This window comes from Rhinolophus sinicus, linkage group LG07 (assembly GCF_036562045.2).
Source record: "Rhinolophus sinicus isolate RSC01 linkage group LG07, ASM3656204v1, whole genome shotgun sequence".
NCBI classification, from domain to species: Eukaryota; Metazoa; Chordata; class Mammalia; order Chiroptera; family Rhinolophidae; genus Rhinolophus; species Rhinolophus sinicus.
Window position 1 is genome coordinate 93,141,860 of NC_133757.1, and position 20,637 is coordinate 93,162,496.

The window sequence follows — 20,637 nt, forward strand, 5'->3', positions numbered from 1 at the left end:
CTGCCTCACCCGCAGCTCACAGCCCAATATGAAAGGGGGCAGTGAGACACATCTGACAACAGCCTGCGGCTGATCGCTCAGGCTAGCCTCGGTCCCGCCTTGGGCAACGCCCCGTAAAACAGGTACACAACTAACAGGAGGAAACAAACTGGTGTCTGAGTGTCTTGGAAACCGCGGGCGACAGCAGGGGGAGTGCCTCGATTACCGCCTATCTAACTTCAGAGATGGTTGCTAGTGGTTTCAGCAGGGTCGGGGAACGGGCGGCACTTGGCACTGGGATGCTACCTGCCTGCCACGTCCTTCTGCCTCGCAACGCCCGTTCTAGATTCCGGGATATGCCAAGAAGTGCTTGAGATCAAGGCAGAGGACGCGGCACTTTTGCGCTCTAAACCCTGGAGGAACCGCAGACGAAAGGGAGCGAACAGCGCGTCACTGGCGCTGGCGTATGATGTCAGCGCGTGGAAGGCGGTGTGCACTGGAGGTGGGACGGAAGGAGCGGAGGGGCGGGGCCGGGGCGGGGCCGGGGGCGGGGCCAGAGCACTGCGGGAGAAAGCGGTTGACAGGAGGAAAGATGAAAGGAGTACTGTAAGTTGATTTGGAATAAAGCATATTATAACTTTGTCCCACACATACTACACAGAGAAAAGCACTTTTTTTTTACATGAGGGCTTTTACTTAGGGATGCCACCTTTTTAAAAGTAATTTTGCTTTATAAAACAAGACTTTTTCTAGTATATTTTAAAGAATTAAAGCAAAAAAGTATTTTTAAGTCTTGAAAAAGAAATTGTAAGGTATAATGTGGTTTTCTACACCTTTACATCTAACTTGTGTATGAATTACTTGCTGGCATATTTCAAAGTTTAGTAGTATAAGTACCTTTCTTCATTGCGGACTTTCAAAGATAGAAACAGATTTTCCTGTAATAAGGAATCACATCTGGTGTCGTCCTGGATAGCCCTAGGACTAAATTGCCTTACCCCGAGATACCGGAGAATCCAAACTTGAAGCTGGAGAAGGATGATATAACTCCAAATTGTACCTGTTGTATGTATGTTGTATGTAGCTTGGTGGAGAGACGCTAGATTTTGCCAGAGTCCTCAGAGGTCAAATGATTCAGATTTTTTGCTTCAGAGAAACCTGCTTCCTTCTCCCTCAACCCCTTTCCAACATACCAACACCAAGACCTTCACTGGGTTCTCCTGCCAGTCTTTGGTTTAGTCCTACTTATAAGACAAACTTTATTTCTACTATGGAAATTAAAAGTTCTGCTTTCTTTGCCAGAAGATGGCACTGCAAGTCATCCAACCTGGAAAACTGGAGAAAATCTGCTTCCGTTTTTTCACTCTTCAATCTCTAGGATTTGTTTTCCTCATTTTCTCACTTGTAGGCTAACCTCCGGTGACCCTTCTTCCACTCCAGTTGTCAGGAGGAATTTTGGTGTCAAAATGCACAATAACTCTAGTTCTACCCACGTCCCTTTGTATAGCAAAGCAATATGAAAACCTTGCCAATTGCTAATCTAGCAAATTATTTTTTGCAGCTTTTATGAAGAATGATTAGTCAGATACCTCCTTAGACAATTCTTTAGGTTCCTGTCATAAACTGTTAGTGGGAATATAAACTGCTACAGTCTTTGTAGAAAGCATACTAGCAATATGCCTATCAACAATTTCACTTCTAAGACAAGCAGGTGAAGTTGTATATACAAAGATAACCATTATTTTTATAACCAGAAAAAATAGAAACAATGTATTCTAATAATAAGGAATGGAGTAAATTATAATATATCCGAACAATAGAATATTCTGAAGCCATTTAAAAGGGTCATCTAAATCCATTTTTACTGACATAGAAAGATACCCTTGATATATTGTTGAGTAAATAAAGCAAGTGACTTTAACATGGGTTAAGAGGATTACTTGATGATTTCCCTTTCTTGTTTATAAACATCTGTATAGTTTAGTGTTTTTTTTCTTTTTACAATGAATGTGTTTTTGGTTCTTTGATTCTTTTTAAATATTCTATTGGACTTTTCTTTCAAACAACAAGGAATCTCTGCTCCTTGCAACAACCCAATAACGCAAGTATGCAAAAATAAGGCCCACAGTCTCTGTCTCCAGAACTCACCCCATGCTTTCTCCTCCAGGAGGCCAATATTAACAGTTTCACAAATATCATGTACATTTTTCTCTAAGCTCATAAAAACATAAGTGAGCATTTATTCATATATATTTGCTTTAATCTTTTAAAATGAGATTATAGTATACATATTATTAAGCAATTTGCATCTTATTTAATGGTATATCATGAACCTCTCTCTAGAGATCAAATAATTGTTTTAATGATATCAATATTCCATGATATGGATGTAACAAAATCTCTTAAGTGGGTATGCCGGGTCAAAACGTACAGTTTTGTTTGTTTTACTTTAATAGATACGCCTGTGCTTTGGTTATACATTACTGTGTGACAAACCACCCTAAAACTTAGTGGCTTAAAACAATGATTTATTATTTCTCACAATGTTGTGCCCAGGAAATCAGGAAGGGTTCTGCTGGATGGTTCTTCTGTCCTACATGGCTTTGGCTGGGCTCTCACTTAGCTTCATTCAGCTGGCAACTGTGCTAGACTGGATGGTCCAAGAAGCTTCACTCACATGTCTGATGCCTCAGTACTCCTCCACTTGGGTAGCTTAGTTTGCTCACAACATTATGGGCTCAGATTTTTCAGACCCCTTTCATAAAAGCTGGCTTCAAATAAGGTGCCAGTCTTTTTAAAGATTAGTCCAGGAATAGGTATGGTGTCACTTCTGCCACATTCTTGGTGAAAATAAGGCTCAAGGCCAGGCAAGATTTACCAGGAGGTGAGGAATCAATAGTGGCCGTATTTGTAGATGATCTACTACACCCTGGATTACTTTTCAGAAGTTTAAGAAATACACACTCCCAATAGCTTTGTACAAAAAATGTCTCTTTCCACCACCACTAGATGGTTCTTTTTTAATTTTGCAAAATGTTTTAATTTCCTCCTCAGTGTCCTTTTATATCCCTTGCACCTTTTCTATTTGACTGTCTTTTTATCAATTTGTAGGTGCTATTTGTAACATATGGAAATGAACCCTTTGTCATATTGTGGAACAAATATTTTCTGGCTGTCACATACTAGTAGTTTGATACTTTTTATGGTATCTTTGGCCATGCGGAAATTTGTAAATTTGTATGTGGTCAAATCTGGCAGTCTTTTTCTTTGTCATTTAGGCTTCTCATTTTGCCAAGCAAATATTCCTTCACCCCCAAAGTTACCCAAATAATCTCAATGGTCTTGTGTTTTAATTTAGTAAGTTTAATGCATTTGAAATTTATTTTTATATTTTTTATAAATTTCTTATTTTATATTTATTTTTGTATATGATTAACACAGAGAGACAAGCTTTGTATTATTTTGGAGGAAAGCTGGTTACACACCAGAATCATTTATTAAATGTGATTTCCTTTTCCATTGATTTTAAATGTAAACTTTATTATGTATTAAGTTTACTACTTATATTTGTATCTATTTATGGATTTCTCTTCTATTTACCTATTGGTCTTTTGCTCATTTGACAATTAAAAATAAAGTTTAATAATCAAGAAATACCATAACAATATTCCATTTTGAAAAAGAAACACCAATGCTAAATTAATTTTTAAAATTATAACAATTTGTATACTTGTATACTAAAGATGGTTATAAAGTTGTACTTGTGGGCTTATTTTATGGTAGAAAAAATAAAGATTACTTAAATCTTTATTAATAGTGATAATAAGGCAAGTGAAAAAGGACTAGCTATGTTACTAAAGTGGTCTTCTACTAGAGATTTTTCAGGAATATTGTCATTTATTCACAATGGATTGAGCACTATGCTAGATGATGGAGACAGACATATTCAAGGCATGGGTATTGTTATTCATTCTTTCCAGAAAGCAGGCAACAAGCTAAAACAAATTAGAAGACAACAAATTAGAGCAAACGGTAGTAGACTTACACTGAACATTTTTCCTTTGTGAAGTTATTAAAAGACTACATGTTTGTGTTAGTGTATGCTTTTGATCAAATTATCTTGACATATAAGCAATCTTTTGTGATTGAAGAAAAGAAGGCCTCAAATCCTTAAGTATGAGGAAATGTATTCTTTAAAATCTAGATCTCTTGCAGACATGTAATATTCACATCCAAGAAAGAGAAAGAAAGCATCTTTGAATTTAGGGCTCTTTCTATATTCTAAAAGAGGAATTTTTATTTTTAAGCCATTTCCAGAAAGCCTATTCTATGAAGCCTTACATAGTTTGAGCTAACCATTAGCTAGCTATATATAGCTTGAACTCTCAGTAGTAACCTGCTGAATTTCTGGATCTTAATCAGGTAGGCCTAGCTCAATATGCAAAGATAAAAGTTATCTAATCAGTTCTTGAGTTTCCAGCTTTCTGGGTTGGGTCACCTGCAAGAGCTCATAGAATTATCAGTTATCTGAAGATCGTAATCTACTAGTAGGAAGAATAAAAAACATTGAGCCCTTAGCTGTGCAGAGCCTGAGAAAGGAATCACTTCATGAGATTGAACTGAGGATGTACTTTTGAAATAGCTGAGTGTATCAAGTTCCAAGGAGACTTACTTAGATAAAAGTTTAGTTGTACAGAATCACATGAAACTGGAAGATTGTTTGCAATGTCAAAGGCTTCAGATGTAATGAGGAGTGCAAATCTACTTACAATAATTTCATATTCTTTCTTAGAGAAAAAGGTAGGGCCAGCCTGGTGGTTCAGGTGGTTGGAGCGCCATGTTCCTAACGCCGAGGTTGCTGGTTCGATTCCCACATGGGCCAGTGAGCTGCACCCTCTACAGCTAAGATTGTGAACAGCTGTCCTTGGAGCTGGACTGCTGTGAGCAGCCAGAGGTTGGCGTGAGCTGCTGTGTGCCGCTGCGTGCTGCAGCGGGCTGTTGTGTGCTGCACCGATGACCCTGGGGAAGCGTAAAGCTCATAATACCAGCATGGGCTAGGGAGCTGTGTCCTACACAACTAGACTAAGAAACAACGGCTTGAACCGGAATGAGGGGTGGAGGCAGAAGAAAGGGGGGAAAAAAGTAAAGGACAAGAAAAGTTCATTTTCAACTACTCCTCTGATGCTTGCGGAATCAGGAGGAAATTCTAGACTAGAACCATATCACTATTTTCCTAATAGAACATCTTAATCCCTTTCACTCCCTCTTGACACTGTGCAGGAAACAATAAAATCAAAGTTCTTTATCTGAAACAACTCACCAAAACATGAAACAGACCTATATAGCCTTGTTCATTTCCCTTTCTGTAGAACTGTTTTTTTTAACTACTTTTTTTTTAAGATTTTATTATTATTATTATTATTTTTTGGGGGGAAGGAATAGGACTTTATTGGAGAACAGTGTGTACTACTTCCAGGACTTTTTTCCAAGTGAAGTTGTCCTTTCAATCTTAGTTGTGGAGGGTGCCATTCAGCTTCAAGTTGTTCTTTCAGTCTTAGTTGGGCGGGGGAGGGGGGGGGGGCGCAGCTTAGCTCCAGGTCCAGTTGCCATTGCTAGTTGCAGGGAGCAGAGCCCACCATCCCTTGCGGGACTCAAGGAATCCTACCGGCAACCTTGTGGTTGAGAGCCCACTGGCCCATGTGGGAATCGAACCGGCAGCCTTCAGAGTTAGGAGCATGGAGCTCCAACGGCCTGAGCCACCGGGCTGGCACCCTAGAACTGTTTTTCTAATATATTTTTTAAGTTGTTATGGGTAATAATCCTATCTCCAGGGATTTCACTTCTAAGGAAACATAGCTACTTGACCAGAGCCAGGGAGTAAGAATCTAGCAGAAACTGAATGTGATTCCCAGTGCTTCTTTGTTTTGTTTTATTTTGCCAATTCTGTAAAATAGCATATTATTATAACCTGCCACTCCCAGAGTGGTGGAATTGCTGGCAGAAGGAAATGGCTTACATCACCTCGACTCACTACCGTGTTTCCCTGAAAATAAGACCTAGTTGGACAATCAGTTCTAATGCGACTTTTGGAGCAAAAATTAGTATAAGACCTGGTCTTATATTATGTTAGATAAGACCCAGTCTTGTCCAACAGTTTCCCAAGTAAAATAAAGGAATATTTTGGGTAGCTTGGGTATTATCACGGCTCCACAAAATATACCTTGATCAAAGTAATGAAGGAGTCATAAGAAGTTTGACTGCATCATCACTATCACACGATACTAGCTCTGAAGCCCAGCACTGTATCATTTGAGAATATTCTGCCCTGGAAGAAAATAAAGAAAAAGAATGGGCAAAACTCATTTTTTAAGCACAGATAAGTAAGTTATTAGCCTGTGAGACATGGTGGACAGATAAAGTTAGCAGGGCATGTATTTGTGAACATAGAAAAGGGTGGAAAGACCAAGAGATACCTAATATTCATGAGGCAGTAAACACACAGGCCCTAATATTCATTAAACACTATATACAAATATTAGACCATATAGATATATATCTTCATGACATATTCTTGAGTCAACGTTCTCAGGTCTTAATTCTGCCACCCAGTGGTGACACTCATATTGTATTTAACATGTCCTACACAAGAAGTACAAAACCTGTATCTGTTCATCAGGTTAACTGGCAAGCTACTGATGTGGACAGACATTCTTGCCCCTGCACCTCTCCAAGAGAGCCATAGTGTGTCACTGGCTTAGGCACCTTCCATCTTTGGACCCTTGTTCAAACCTCAATTGTGGCCTAATTACCATACCATCAACAGGAAGGCTAATATGCCAAAAAGAGTGATAGAGCATATGAACATTTCATAACCACAGGTTTCCATTCATGGGTCTTTCCCATCTCATTTGTACCCTATCATAAGTGTGTTAATTTTCATCCCCTCTTGCTTCTCAAGGTGTGTTAGCCCTTTTTCCTATGATCTCTGGGATAGTTCGCCTGGTAGTATATTTGGAGGGTATCATTGCATCGAGGTAATTTCTCCCACAACACAAAGCAGGTGGTATCTGGGTATTATGTGGCACTGCATGTTATAAAGAATTAACAGTGAAACTCTTTTGCCTGATATCCTATACTTTCCAACTCTTTGCACTCAAAAGAATGTCTCTCCTTGAGTGTAAACTTTCCTGACACTGAGAATCTCTAATTTTGGCAGGTTCTAAAATATGTCCTTAGACTTTTTAATCTTTAGGCTTTCCAAATAAACCAGATTAACAATTTCTAGAACACTCATTATAGTGGGGCATAGTTTATTTTATTGCAAGAAGCTGAATTTCTTAATCCTGCAAAGGTCATTTGAATGGCCCCTCTGATTATTGCACATGTTGGGTGATTAGAGTTCATTGCTTCAGGATTAAATAGCTAGAACTTTTGATTTTTTTTGCCTGCTTGTTTAAGTGGCCTAACCTGAGATTCAGAATTAAGGAAATCTACTGCGGAAACCTGTAACTTGATGCAAGGCCTAGTGACAGGGAAGGGTAAAGGGGGTTCTGAAATAGTTAACACTGAGAGAAACCTCCTGATTCATCTGCTCATGCTGGCACTGAATCAGGAAGTACAAGTGAATGGGTGACTTGAGTCTGAGAGGTTGTCAGCTGTTGGAGATAAATGAGCTGAAAAAGCTGGTGCTCAAGCCTCTTAAGGCATAAAACACTCCTGGGTGAGGGTATTACAAAGGGGATTTCCTTTTCTAAAAACAAAGAAATAAAAAAACCTGCAATGGGGAAGTAAGGGGCACTCTCGTCACCTGTGGTAGGTGGCTGGGCATTTGAAAAGTGACTATCTCCCTTTCTTCCACTTTTTGAACTGGAATACCTACCGTTGTTACCTTATGCCTGTCCAATCACTGTATTTTGGTAGTGTTGTGAGCAGGTAGCTTGGTTCTTTAATCTCACAGGTGATAATGGTATTCTGATTGTGTTGGAGAGGTTGTTATTCTTTGTAGATACCATGTTTCCCGGAAAATAAGACCTAGCCAATCAGCTCTAATACGTCTTTTGGAGCAAAAATTAATGTCTTATATTTTTGCTCCAAAAGATTTACTAGAGCTGATTGTCTGGCTAGGTCTTATTTTCAGGGAAACATGTTAAAGTATCTAGGGGTAAAGTGTGTCTGCATCCTACTTTCACATGCTGCAGGGAAAAAAAATCATACACCCAAATATAGATGCAGCAAATGTAGCAGAATTTTGAATGTAGGTGACTGATCCTGTCATGCCCACGATTAAAACCCTTCAGCTGTTATGAGTCAATTGAATTTAGATTTTAAAAACATAAATTTTTATATTATATATCTTCTCCAAAATAGTTTCCAAGCATTAATTTTTTAAAATGAGTAATGGCTAAAATAGGGTCATCGGTTTTCTTTATGTGTGTTAAGCACATAAAAGGCGCAGTGACCCCATTGCGTTCTCTGCCGGTGACCTATGAGCACAGGTAGAACTGGGTGCTGGGCTAAATTCAAAGGCCCACAAATTTTCTGGATCTAAGTTTTAGTTACTAGCGCTCCTCGACGGCTGCTTTTGCTTTTCATATTCGGAACTGATGGTCGCCGGCGTTTCACGCGCTGCTCCCCGACGCTGTCTTGTTTTGCCAACGTGGAAGTGGAGCTTCGCGATGACGCAAGGGGCGGCGCGCACCTGCGGCCTTCTGAGACGGCTGACCCCGAAGCGGCCGCCTCCTGTCCTTTCGCGAGGTCAGCAGAACGGCAAGCGGCAGAGAGTGACGCTAGCCCATCGGTAGGAAGGGTTTCACACCCAGCGCGGCGCCTCGGGCTGGCCAGCACGCTCGGCCCCTCCTCCCGGTGCTTCAGTCCCGGCCCGCCCACTGCTTGCACATTGCCCAATAGGAGCCGACGCGGCCCGGGGAGGCGGGGTCGGGGCGCCCGGACGCTGAACGGCCGTTCACGTCTACGCGGTGACGTCACGCGTCGGTGCACCTGTCGGACTCCGGTTTCCAGCTGCTTTTCTTCCCCTTCCGTGGGTCCGGGTGGGTCTGGTCCGGAACCTACAGCTTCTTTTTCGTAGTCCAAGTTCGCCCGCTGCCGGAATTGGGCTGCGTGATGAGGAAGAAGGGTGTGGTGGGTTGAAAGCCATTCTACTTCATTCCCTAGTTAGAGCATGGATCAATTTTAGTCTTTTAAGAAGGAAGTGAGGTTGGAGATTTTTATTTTCAGTTTTGAGTAGAAGCAGATTGACTCTAGGGCCCAACACAAGCGGATTTAATGCTGCTCCTGTGTTTGAAGGAGGACCAAAAAAGTGCCACCTGGCAAAATTCCGTAACCTCTTCAGTAGAAAACCCCAGGTGTCTTTTAAATTGCGATCGTTTCCGTTGTGTGTCAAGCTTCTGCTGGTAGAGCTCCCGGGGTAGCTAGGTTTTAGGTTTGAAACAGATGCAGAATCCAAAGGCAGCGCAGAAAACAGCCACCGATTTTGCTATGCCTCTGAGCTGCAAGGTGAGTTGCCTTCTATGAGTGAAGATTCGTTAGCTGTCATGGTCACGGTTTCGGGTCAGCAGTGACGCCAGGCCAGGGCAGTCACCTTCATTTATCTTACTACAGATTTACCTACATGATGTCAGATTCACCCCGATGAGGTATATACCCTCGAACATTCTTTAAGTTTTCACCTATTTTCTTCAGGAACCGTCGAAGGACCTTTGAGTAGAATGGAAGTAGGTTTCAGAAAATGATTAAAATTCAACCTAGAGAGTGGGTTTTACTTTCGCTAAATTTGCTCAACTTTAAAGTAAATGTTGAGTCTCTCTTTAATTTAGACTTATGTGTATATCAGGACAATTTATATGTATGCATTACGTGTGTGTTTTGACCTTAAACTTGGACCAGAAACTTCCTTAGAACCTCGGAAATTAACTTGATCTATAATATCCTTTATTTGTATAGCATTTTAAAGCTGGAGCACATAGAAGATAATTACATATACATTATGCATAATTATGATAATAGTGACCATACCAATTTTTTTTTCGTGATTCAAAAGTTCAGTTCTGCAAACTATAAACTTTTTGGAACTTTGCAATTCCGTTACTGCAGCATCATTGTGGCTTGTGGCGTTGATTGTTGACTCTTTCCAGAAGTGCTTTTGTTTTCATCCCGAAATAGTTAATTTAGAAGATTGTTTTTTTCTTATTTCGGTATGGAAATAATTTAACTGATGTCAATTTTGAGTGCCTTTGTGAGTAACTACAAAATACTACCTACACGTGTGGCTTGAGTACATATAGGAGTTAAAATGCTAATCTATATATTGTTGATTTTCATCTTAAAAGGTGCTGCTGCTGATTGCATAGAATGGCTGAAAAACCAGATTTGTGACCTACAGATAATTTCTCAAATTGAATATGCTTTTATGACCTCTGGTTAATAAGAACTGCCACTTTTGGCAGAATACATGACAAATTTCATCTCATTCCACACTCTACCTCCCATACTCTTCAAAGACTTTTATTTTTTATAGGTGATGTACAATGTTATATTAGTTTCAGGTGTACAGGATAGTGATTACATTTATCTACCTTATGATGTGAGCAGCACATGTCTAGTAACTTAAAGACTTTTTGGTTCTTTACTTGAAAAATGGGTCAACTTATTTTGTTTAAGAGGTGAATATGAATGTTTGGTACCCTCATCTTTACTTGGAAATTGTGAGTCAGCATGTGTTTTCAATCATACGTAGCTCATTAGGAAAGTAAATATTTAACCAGGTTTTGCATTTATACAGTTCAGAGAAACAGATTTGCTGAGGTTATGATTTTATGTTAGTAAATTGGCTATTTTCCACGTCATGTTGGTGATAAGCTTTCCATTTCCTGTTGTGACATATTGGTAATAATCTTTGGACCGCTCAGTACGCCAGGTTTGATCTCTGTGGTAGGTCAGATATCAAAGCAATATCCTGTGGGGTTTAGCCACTATCACTGCTTTGTAGAACTTTCAGCTAAGTTTCTAGTCAAACTTGTCAGCAGGGATCTAAAATACAGAGGGTGCCAAAAAAAATGTATGCACATTTTAAGAAAGGAAAACAGTATTAAAATTATAATACTTAATATATACTGATAACAAAAGATGAATACAAGTCACATTGGACTTCTGCAATTACAAGAGGTGCTCAAAGTGGTTACCATCAGCGTCCAGATTACGGCGAACTACTGCTTGAGCAACGTTGACCAAAGTGTCCACTTGTATACATTGGCATCCCCAGTATATATGACATAATAAGTGTTAATATTTATTAAGTGAATGCTATGATTCATAATCTTTTCTGTGGGACTTTGTGGATTATCTCAATTCTCACACCAACTTCATGAATTCGGTACTTTCCAGTTTTCCCATTATACATGTGGAAACTGAAGCATAGAAGATTTAATTAACTTGCTGGAGGTCTCAGTAAGTGTTAGAACTGGGACTAAAACCTGGCAGTATGATTTCTGAGCTCTTGCTCTTAGCGGCTGCACTATATTGCAAGTAGAAATAGTCAGAATGCTAAAAGAAAAGATAAGATGAGAGAGATGGCAATATAGATTCATATATTTTTAGATTTTAAAAGTAACATAAAATTACAGAAACCCGGGAATGTCTTTTTTTTCTTTAAAACTTTTATCTTACTACTCTAATAAGCTTTTTTGGGGGTGTTTTTTTCATAGTCATATTCACATATGTATATAAGCATTATAGTTATGATTTATTTTGGTTCTTGAAGATGAATATTCCTTAGTTAAATATAAAATGGAAGATGAACCCATGTGGGGAAACTGTCCATTTGCATTACTGAAATATAAAGAGATTTGATCTGCAACTTTGACTGGAACCAAGTTAAATAAATATATTTCGTGTCCTTATGGGAAGTAGTTGAACAGTTTGTTTTGTAAAATCATGAAAATTATTTGATTTTCAAAGTTTAAGTTTTCCACAGCATCTTTTTGATGGATTTTGTTTACCTTTCTCCATTGTTGCAATCTGAGCCTGTGTGTGTGTGTGTGTGTTACAATCATCTACCATTTAACCCTTGAATAGCTCTAAAAGTTTTTATGAATCTGGAAATTTTCTTCAGAGTAGACAGCTATTTCCTTTATCAGGTTATCCATTTCATACTTTCTTGAAGAAAAATATGTAAGGCGTAGTAACTTGGACATGGCAGCTAACTTAATGAACAGAATGGATAAAATATCAAGTGATATTACTTTTGGGAGAAATCAGTTTCATTATTGTCATATCTTATATGAGTTGACAATTTGTATCAGAATAAATTCTTTTTTACTGCTGTCATGTGCCAGTCTATGTTTCACGGTGTTATATAGGATGGGTCATTCCCTGGTGAAACAAATTTGAGAAGCTTTTCATAAATTTTGTTTAGTTAATGTTTACTACAGGATTTTTCAAGAACCTTCCTTATGCTATTTATTTTCCATTATAGTTCTAGACAGAGGTATGCTTTATTACTCATGCTAGTTTGACCATGGACCTTTCCTCTGGACTTGGGTTCTGTGCACATATTCATTCATCTCCAGATGTATTTGTTGCCTTCTTGGCTCCATAGCTTGATTTATGACAATACTTTTGCTTCAGTTAACCTCTTTTCTCATCTCTGCCCCAGAAAGTCCCATTTAATTTTGAAGATTCAGCTCAAGTGTGTCTTTCTCCAAAGAAGGTTTCTCATAATCAATTAGAGTGGGATGTGGTCTTTTCTCAGAGCTCTTATAACAGTTCTTGTATCTTCTGTGACATCTGTCATGTATTGCCTTTTATTATATGAATATTTAGTAATTTATAGAAAAATATTACATCTCTTAACGACAGTGTATATAAAGTGATTTATACTGAAGTGTACTGAAAGCTGTTAGTCCTATACCAGTACGATGCCATTAATCAATAAAAATCATATTTATATTTTTTCCAATTTTTTGCACATTAGTAACTACTCTATAAATATTAGTAAATGAATAAATGATCATGTTGAAATTTATTGTCACATTTTAATCTTGGACCAGTGCTTAGCACATACTCATACAGTTCTTAATATATTTATATGAAAATTCTCCTTACAGTCAAAGGGCTAGATGAGTCAGTTTCACTTCCCTGCGATCATTGCCTTTGAGACTTTTGTGCATTTCTGGAGTTGCTAACATTTGGGATTTTCTGCTTCTTTTACTTAGATTGTTCCTACTTTTCTGTCAGCTTATTGGCCAACCAGATAGCTGACAGACTCATCTTTGACACTTAGCCATGGTCCTCAGCTCTAAACAGTCTTCTTTATGAGAGAGGCAAAACTTTGTTGGGAGCTGTGAAAAATTAGTGCACTACCTCAGGCCATTTCCAGGGTTTTCCTGTTTCTGCTGTTCAGTCTCCATGCCGTTTGGTGGCTACATTGGTGTGCTGAAGGGAGGTACATTCCTTTCGTTGTAGTCTGGCCTTGAGTAGGACGAAAGCCTGGATGTATAATTGTACAGTTGGAAAGCCACTCTGGTCTTGAGTGCTATATGCTGTAGGAGACTAAAATGTGTTTCCTCCAACTGTTCTGATCTAATTAGTCAAGTCAGAAATTTAGCAGATTATTTTAGATTTCTTCTTCACTCTTCCCCACATTTTCTGAGTTACTACATCCTCTTAAATATTTCTCAAAACTCCTACTACTCTTCCGTATTGCTATGTCTTAGCTCAGGATGCCTTCACTATCTGATATTTATGACTGTTCAAGGGTCTATTAGGATAAGGGTCACCTAACTCCTCTCCCTGTCTGAAAGTCTTTCAGTCTTTTGCCTTTCTAATCTGTATTCCACACTGCTGCATGGGCCTGCGAAAATTCGTATCTGATCTTGTGGTTTCTCTAATAAAACTCTTAATGGCTTCCCATGCGTATAAATAAGTTTCTTAGCATGACATACGAGCCCCTCCTTTCTTGATCTTGCCTTTGTTCACCTCTCCACTAATCTCTAGTCCCCTACCTCTTCCATAAGCTACCAAAGCAGGTCCTGTTACTATGCTGCTGTGTTTTTGCACATTTTTTTTTCCTTTATTGACTTTTCACCTCAGTTTGCCTGATTAACTCATTCTAATTATTTGTTACTCAGCAAAAACCTTCCTCTGTTACTAAATGTTCACAGACTCCCAGGCAGTAAGGCAGTATGCTTATTTTTTTTTCAGTGTCATCAAATACCTTGTCTGTGTGTATACCTCTCTTGTGGGACTTACTTACACCATACTGTAGTTATATATGTGTCTTTCACCTTCCCTGCCTTGGGAATAGGGACCATGTTATTCACCACCTCAGCACCTGGCTTTGTGCCTGGTATATGCTAGGTGCTCCATAAATGCTTGTTGAATAAATTAATAAGTGATTCTGAAAACTAACTTGGGCTACTTGGTAGATGGTGATCCTGGAAATTCACATAACGAGAACAGGAGCACAAGTGAGTTTGGGGCAAATGTTTATTCAGTTTAGAATTTGAATTCCCGTACAACATCCAAGTAGAGATGAACCATGCATTTCTTATTCATTCTTATTATAAATATTAAAGGACCCAGAAAAGCAAAGGAACTAGAATAGCTAAAACAGTTTTGAAAAAATAGGAATAAAGTGTGAGAAATCAATCTATTCCATTTCAAAACTTAGTATAGAGCTACAGTAATCAAGAGTGTGGTATTGCTGTAGGTATAGTAGCTACAGACACATGGATAAACAGAACAGAATAGAATTCTGAAATAGACCCAGGCAAATATGCCCAACTAATTTTTGACAGAGTTCTCTCCCCTAGAAAAGAACCTCAGCCTATGTTTTACACCTTATACAAAAATTCACTCAAAATGGATCACAGACTTAAATGTAAAATGTAAAACTATAAAACTTTTGGAAAAAAATTTAGAGAAAAATCTTTGGGAGGTGGGTTTGTTAGATTTGACCCCAAAAGTATAGTCCATAAAAGAATAATTGATCAATTGAACTTCATCAAAATTAAATACTTTTGCTTTGTGGTAGACCCTGTTAAAAGGAAGCTACAGAATGGGAGAAAATATTTACAAACCACATATCTGATAAAGGACTAGTATCTAGACTATATGTCCTAAAATATGAAATAGAAGTAAAAAAGCAGTCCAGTTAGAAAATGGGCAGAAGAGATACAGTCATTTCACTGAAGAGAGTACAAAGATAGCCAATAAGCAAATGAAAAGATGTTCAACATCATTAACTGTTAGGGAAATGCAAATTAGAACAATGAGACATCACTACACACCTATCAGAATGGCTACAATAAAAACTAATGACAATACTGAGTGCTGGTAAGGATATGGAGAGACTGGATCACCCTTACATTGTTGGTTGGAATGTAAATGGGAATGTGAAACTGGCAGTTTCTTAAAAACCTAAATGCAATTACCAGAGGACCCATGTATTGCACTCCTTGACTTTTATCTTAGAGAAATGTAGACTTAAGTTCACAAAAAACCCCAAAGACCTGTAAATGGATATTTATAGCAGTTTTTTTCATGATAGCCAAAGCCTAGAAAAGAGGTAGATATTCTTCACTGGGTGAATGGTTAAACGAACTCTGCTACATCCATATCATGGAATACTACTCAGCAGTATCAGAATAGGAACAACTATTGATACACACAAAAAACCTGGATAAATATCTCTAGAGAATTATGCTGAGTGCAAAGAGCTAATCCCATAAAGTCATATGCTTTATGATTCCATTTATGTGACATTCTTCAACTGGCATATTTATAGAAATAGAAAACAGATTATGCGTTGGGGGGGGTTGTTAAGGAAATGGGGCTGGAGGGGGCAGGAAGAAGGTGGTTGTGGCTATGAAAGGGCAGCAGGAGGGATCCTCGTGGTAATGGGAATGTCCTGTGTCTTGACTGTATTAGTGTTAGTATCCTGATTGTGCTATTGTACTATAGAGTTTACAAGTTACCATTGGTTTCTGAGTAAAAGGTACAGGTTCTCTGTATTATTTAGTACAACTGCGTTCGAAATCAAAATTGTCTCAAAAAGTTCAATGAGAAAATACGTGAATACATATGAGTATTATGTGCCAGGTACTGTGCTAACCATTGAATATGTAATGTTGAGCAAAAGTTTACCAAGTACCAAACCTCATGGTACATTCTAGAAGGGAAGGTGGACATTAATAATCACATAAATAAGTATACTATTACAACTGTGGTAAGTGCTAAAAAGGAGAAAAGCAGAGATATAAGAATTAACAATGAAAATTTGACCTAGTCAGGAAAGATTTGCCCAGGTAGTAAGTAGGTCAAGGGAGGCTTTCCTTCCTACTGGTAGCTGCATGACTTGGGACAAGTAATTTAAACTCTCTGTGTCTCAGTTTCTCATCTGTTAAATGGGGATAATAGCACCTAAGCTTTAGGATTGTGTTTGTATTTAATACAAATATTAAATGAGTTAATTTGTGACATGCTTAGGATAGTGCCTAACATATCGTAAACTCTGTTTAAGAATTTGTTAAATAAATACATATATGCATACACGCGTGCATATATACTTGATGTGAGATCTGAAGCATGAGTAAGAGAGAGGATTAGTTGAAGAGGAGAGGGTATTTTCTGGGCTGAGGGAGCAATAAAGGTACTGGGGCTGGAGACAGGAAAGAGCCTGGAAGTGCTGAGAGGAAGATAAGTGAGTCAGGAGTACTCCTGCAAGAAGTACACACTACAGAATGAAGCTGGAGAACAAGGCAGAGGCCCAGGCTGCACGGGGCTTTGTCTGCTATGTTAGTCTTCTAAGAGTGGTGAGAAATGACTAAGACTTTAATCCATGAAGTGGGGAGGAGATGTCTGATCAGACTTGCTTGTAGAAAAGACCATGCTGGCTGCGGTGTGGAGATCAGATTACAGGGCGTCAAGGTGATTCTATGTAGCTCATTTAGGAACTTACCACAATAAACCAGGCTTTATCCCTGGAGATTTTATAGGTTATCACTAATCTTCATAACTCTGCGGGAAGATTTTCAGAAGCTACTGTGTGTCTGTTACAGTATTTTGAGATGGCTTTAAATATATTTTTTGGCAATAAAAAAGGAAAAGGTGACTTTACGATATTGTTTTCATTTTTTTTTAATATGCAAAATTTCAGGTGTTGTGTTATGGTTTAATTAGCCTTTTGTGGGCAAGCCTGGGAATAGAATTTAGACCCTAAAAAGATTTAATACTGGTATCCAGATTTCTTTGTGCTACCTTTATGCTCAATAAAAACTTTGTGTTGAAAAATACAAGCCACATAGGTAATTTTAAATTTCTTAGTAGCCATATTAAAAACATAAAAAGAAAATGGTAAGATTCATTTTAATACTATATTTTATTTAATATAATATATCTACAGTATTATTTCAACATAGAGTCAATATAAAATTATTAATGTTTGGTATTTTTTTCTTATAAGTCTTAGAAATCCAGTAGGTGTTTTACCTTAGAGCACATCTCAATTTGGACTAGTCATGTTTCAAGGTCAGTGGTTATTAAGGTTTCTGGGTTAATAAGAAAAAAAATAGTATTTTTTTTTAAGTTATAGAATTTATAGAAGTAGTAACCCATGCACACCTGAGTTTAATAAACCTTTGGAACAGGATTGGTTGCTTGTGTTATAACGAATGATGTAAAGTCTAGATGTCTCAGAGGTGTTAGTGAAATTAAGTTTTTTTACATATTTAAAAGAGCTAAGTTACTAGTTATGTATCACTTATGGTTTTTGAGGGACTTTTGGGGATAGAGGAGATATGTTGAAACTTGCTGACTGAGGTCCTAGTAAACAGAAAGTTTTAATTATTTGAGAGATTTCTCAGTGATGTGTAGCTGTTCAATGATGTCTGTTATCATATGTACTGAGCCCTTCTAGTCTGATTATCGTGTAAAGAAGTCAAGAAAAGAATGTGTGTGTTCTTTGCAAAAATCTTAGCATACATGCTTTGATATATCAAAATTATAATGATTCTTGAACTATTAATGCTTATTTTTTTAAAAAAGCTTTTGGGTATTTACTTAAGAGCCACAATATTTAACTTGAATGCCTCCATGGACACTGCCTAGTTTTTAGCATGAACTTAGTTATTTTCAGACTATTCTACTTTAAAATTCACCTTAAATATTATATAAAACTCTTACCTTAGTACCTTCTAACAAATCTCAGTATGTTATAGTTGAACATCTTTGTAGGAGTAACCATAAAACATTAAGTTGCAATGCAGTACGTATTTAAATTTTTCTTTGTAATTTATGTGCTTGTTTTTGGTTATTCTCCTAAGACAAGATTAATACTGTTATAGACAGTATTTGTTATTGAAAACTGAATACATTTTTATTTTTCACCTCATTGGAAAAATGATTTGACATTTATTACCTGTATCTTACATACCAGTCACCATGCCAGATGCTGAGAATAGAGACATGTCCTCAAGGAGCTCTCAAAACTTCTCTAAAGTGGTCTTTGAGTTAGGAAATTTATGTAATAAATCTGTAATATTTTATTTTTCAGAAAAGTGTAAGAACTTTACAAATTTTAAATTATTATAGCTCTTTGAGGTTATTTTTCCATGTGTAGAGGAAAATTTATTGAAGAGATTGTCTTGTTGTGCAAGGCTCACAGGTTTCACTACTTTTATGGCTATCTTTCAAATACCACACACAAATCTTTCGAGTCTTTGCTAATGTCTGCCACATTTATGTTGAATCCTCATTTTGAATTTGAGCAAGTAGGTAGATATATTTTAAAAAATCAAACTATTTTGGAGTAATGCAATTTTTAAAGTTAGAGAAAAAGAACATTGACAACCTATGCTTATTTGGTATTATCAGCTTTGAAAAAAAAACACAAAAACTGTTGCTTATAATATTATTTTCTATGGCTGATATTTGACCATGGGCTCTGAAAATTTTAATTTTAAAATGATGATAGAATAAAATTAATATTGAAATTTAAATTACAGTATTTAAAATTAGTACTTGGATCTGCTAAAATATTCGGGAGGGACAAATGGTCTCACTTTCAAACCTGGTACTTCAGCCATCTTGTTACATTCTCCTGTGGACAATTTTCTTAGAAATCCCTCCAGAGATAGTCTATACATGTGCGAGGAATTATACACTGTATCCCCCGCTCTTTTTGGGAAGAAAACCCACATATATTATAGTATACTCTAAACACGTCTCTGTACTTTATTATTAAGTGTTTTAAGTACAATTATTAAGTTTTTTAACTTAATAATTGATCTTGAAGAAATTCTTCCTTTTTTTATAGCTACGTAGTGAGATTAGAATTATTAAATCATCCCCAAGATTTAACATAATAAATGTTTAGCTATTGTTACAGTGAATGAATTCAGTATTTTTTTTTGTAAATACTGAGATCAGAAGTTTCCTTTTGTCCTTTAAAGTAGATGATTTTTATTATGTGTGGAAATTTTTAACACCGTTTTCCCCCCCTTTATTCCAGATAACCAGACAGCTCAATGGAGTCTGAGCAGCTGTTCCATAGAGGTTACTATAGAAACAGCTACAACAGTATAACAAGTGCGAGTAGTGATGAGGAACTTTTAGATGGAGCAGGCGTTATTATGGACTTTCAAACTTCTGAAGACGACAATTTGCTAGACGGTGACACAGTAGTTGGTAAGTTTGGCATTGCAACTCTTTTAATATTGGTAATCATGGATATCTACTAATAATCAGTATATACTTTGTTTTATTGAGGTTGCATTTTTGGGTAACTTTCTTAATTGAGGTGATTCACGGACATTAACGTAACCATATTTAGAGTGTACACAAGTCAGTGGCATTTAGCACACTCACAATGTTGTACAAGTACTGCTTCTACCGTGTTTCCCGAAAATAAGACCTAGCCAGACACTCAACATTAATGCATCTTTTGGAGCAAAACTTATTATAACATAAGACCGGGTCTTATATTAAAATAATACCGGGTCTTATGTTAATTTTTGCTCCAAAAGACGCATTAGAGCTGATTGTTTGGTTAGGTCTTATTTTCGGGGAAACACAGTATCTAATTCCAAACATTTTCATTGCCCCTAAAGAAAACCTTATACAGAGTATCTGGATAAACTTTTAAAATTTAAATATGACATAATACAGAGAGTTGTACAACAGTAATTGAAGTTCTCAGAGAAACAGAACTAATAGGAGATATATTGAAATATAGGAAGAGTTTTTTTAATGAAGGATTGGCGTTCATGATTGTGGAGGCTGTGAAGTCCCACAGCGTAGCATTTGCAAACTGGAGGGCCAGGACTGTTGGTGGTGTAGTTCTAGTCCAAACCCAAAGGTCTGAGAATCGGGGGAACCAATGGCATAAGTCCCAGTCTGAGTCTGAAGGCCCCAGATCCAGGAGCACCAGTATCCGAGGGCAGGAGAAGACAGATGCCCCCGCCAGCTCAAGCAGAGAGCAGATTGACCTTTCCTCTCTGCCTTTTTGTTCTAGTCAGATCCTCAGGTAGTTGGATGATGACCATTTTCATTGGTGAGGGCATCGTTTTTCAATCGACCGATTCAAATGTAACCTCTTCCTGAAAGATCCTCCCAAACACAGACACAGAAATGTTTCACCAGCTA

General features: G+C 37.6%; 2 protein-coding genes across 13 annotated transcripts in view; one reads left to right on the plus strand and one right to left on the minus strand.

Annotated features, from left to right (window-relative positions):
- Positions 1 to 444, minus strand: part of NEK1 (NIMA related kinase 1) — a 129,215-nt gene extending 128,771 nt beyond the window's left edge. For 5 of the 9 annotated variants that reach the window (XM_074338305.1, XM_074338306.1, XM_074338304.1 and 2 more), the window contains exon 1: positions 286 to 442. The gene's annotated coding sequence lies outside the window, so the exon portion shown is untranslated. Of the gene's footprint in view, positions 1 to 135 lie in introns of all 9 variants that reach the window. The other 4 variants (XM_074338302.1, XM_074338303.1, XM_019731454.2 and 1 more) reach the window with 3 other exon arrangements.
- An 8,495-nt stretch (positions 445 to 8,939) lies between these two features.
- The window catches only part of CLCN3 (chloride voltage-gated channel 3), a 75,475-nt gene continuing 63,777 nt past the window's right edge, over positions 8,940 to 20,637 (plus strand). The window contains exons 1-2 of one of the 4 annotated variants that reach the window (XM_074338311.1): positions 8,940 to 9,492; positions 19,505 to 19,680. In XM_074338311.1, coding sequence (XP_074194412.1) covers positions 19,521 to 19,680 — 160 coding nt within the window. In that variant the 5' untranslated portion in view covers positions 8,940 to 9,492; positions 19,505 to 19,520. The remainder of the gene's footprint in view (positions 9,493 to 19,504; positions 19,681 to 20,637) is intronic. The other 3 variants (XM_074338312.1, XM_074338309.1, XM_074338308.1) reach the window with 3 other exon arrangements.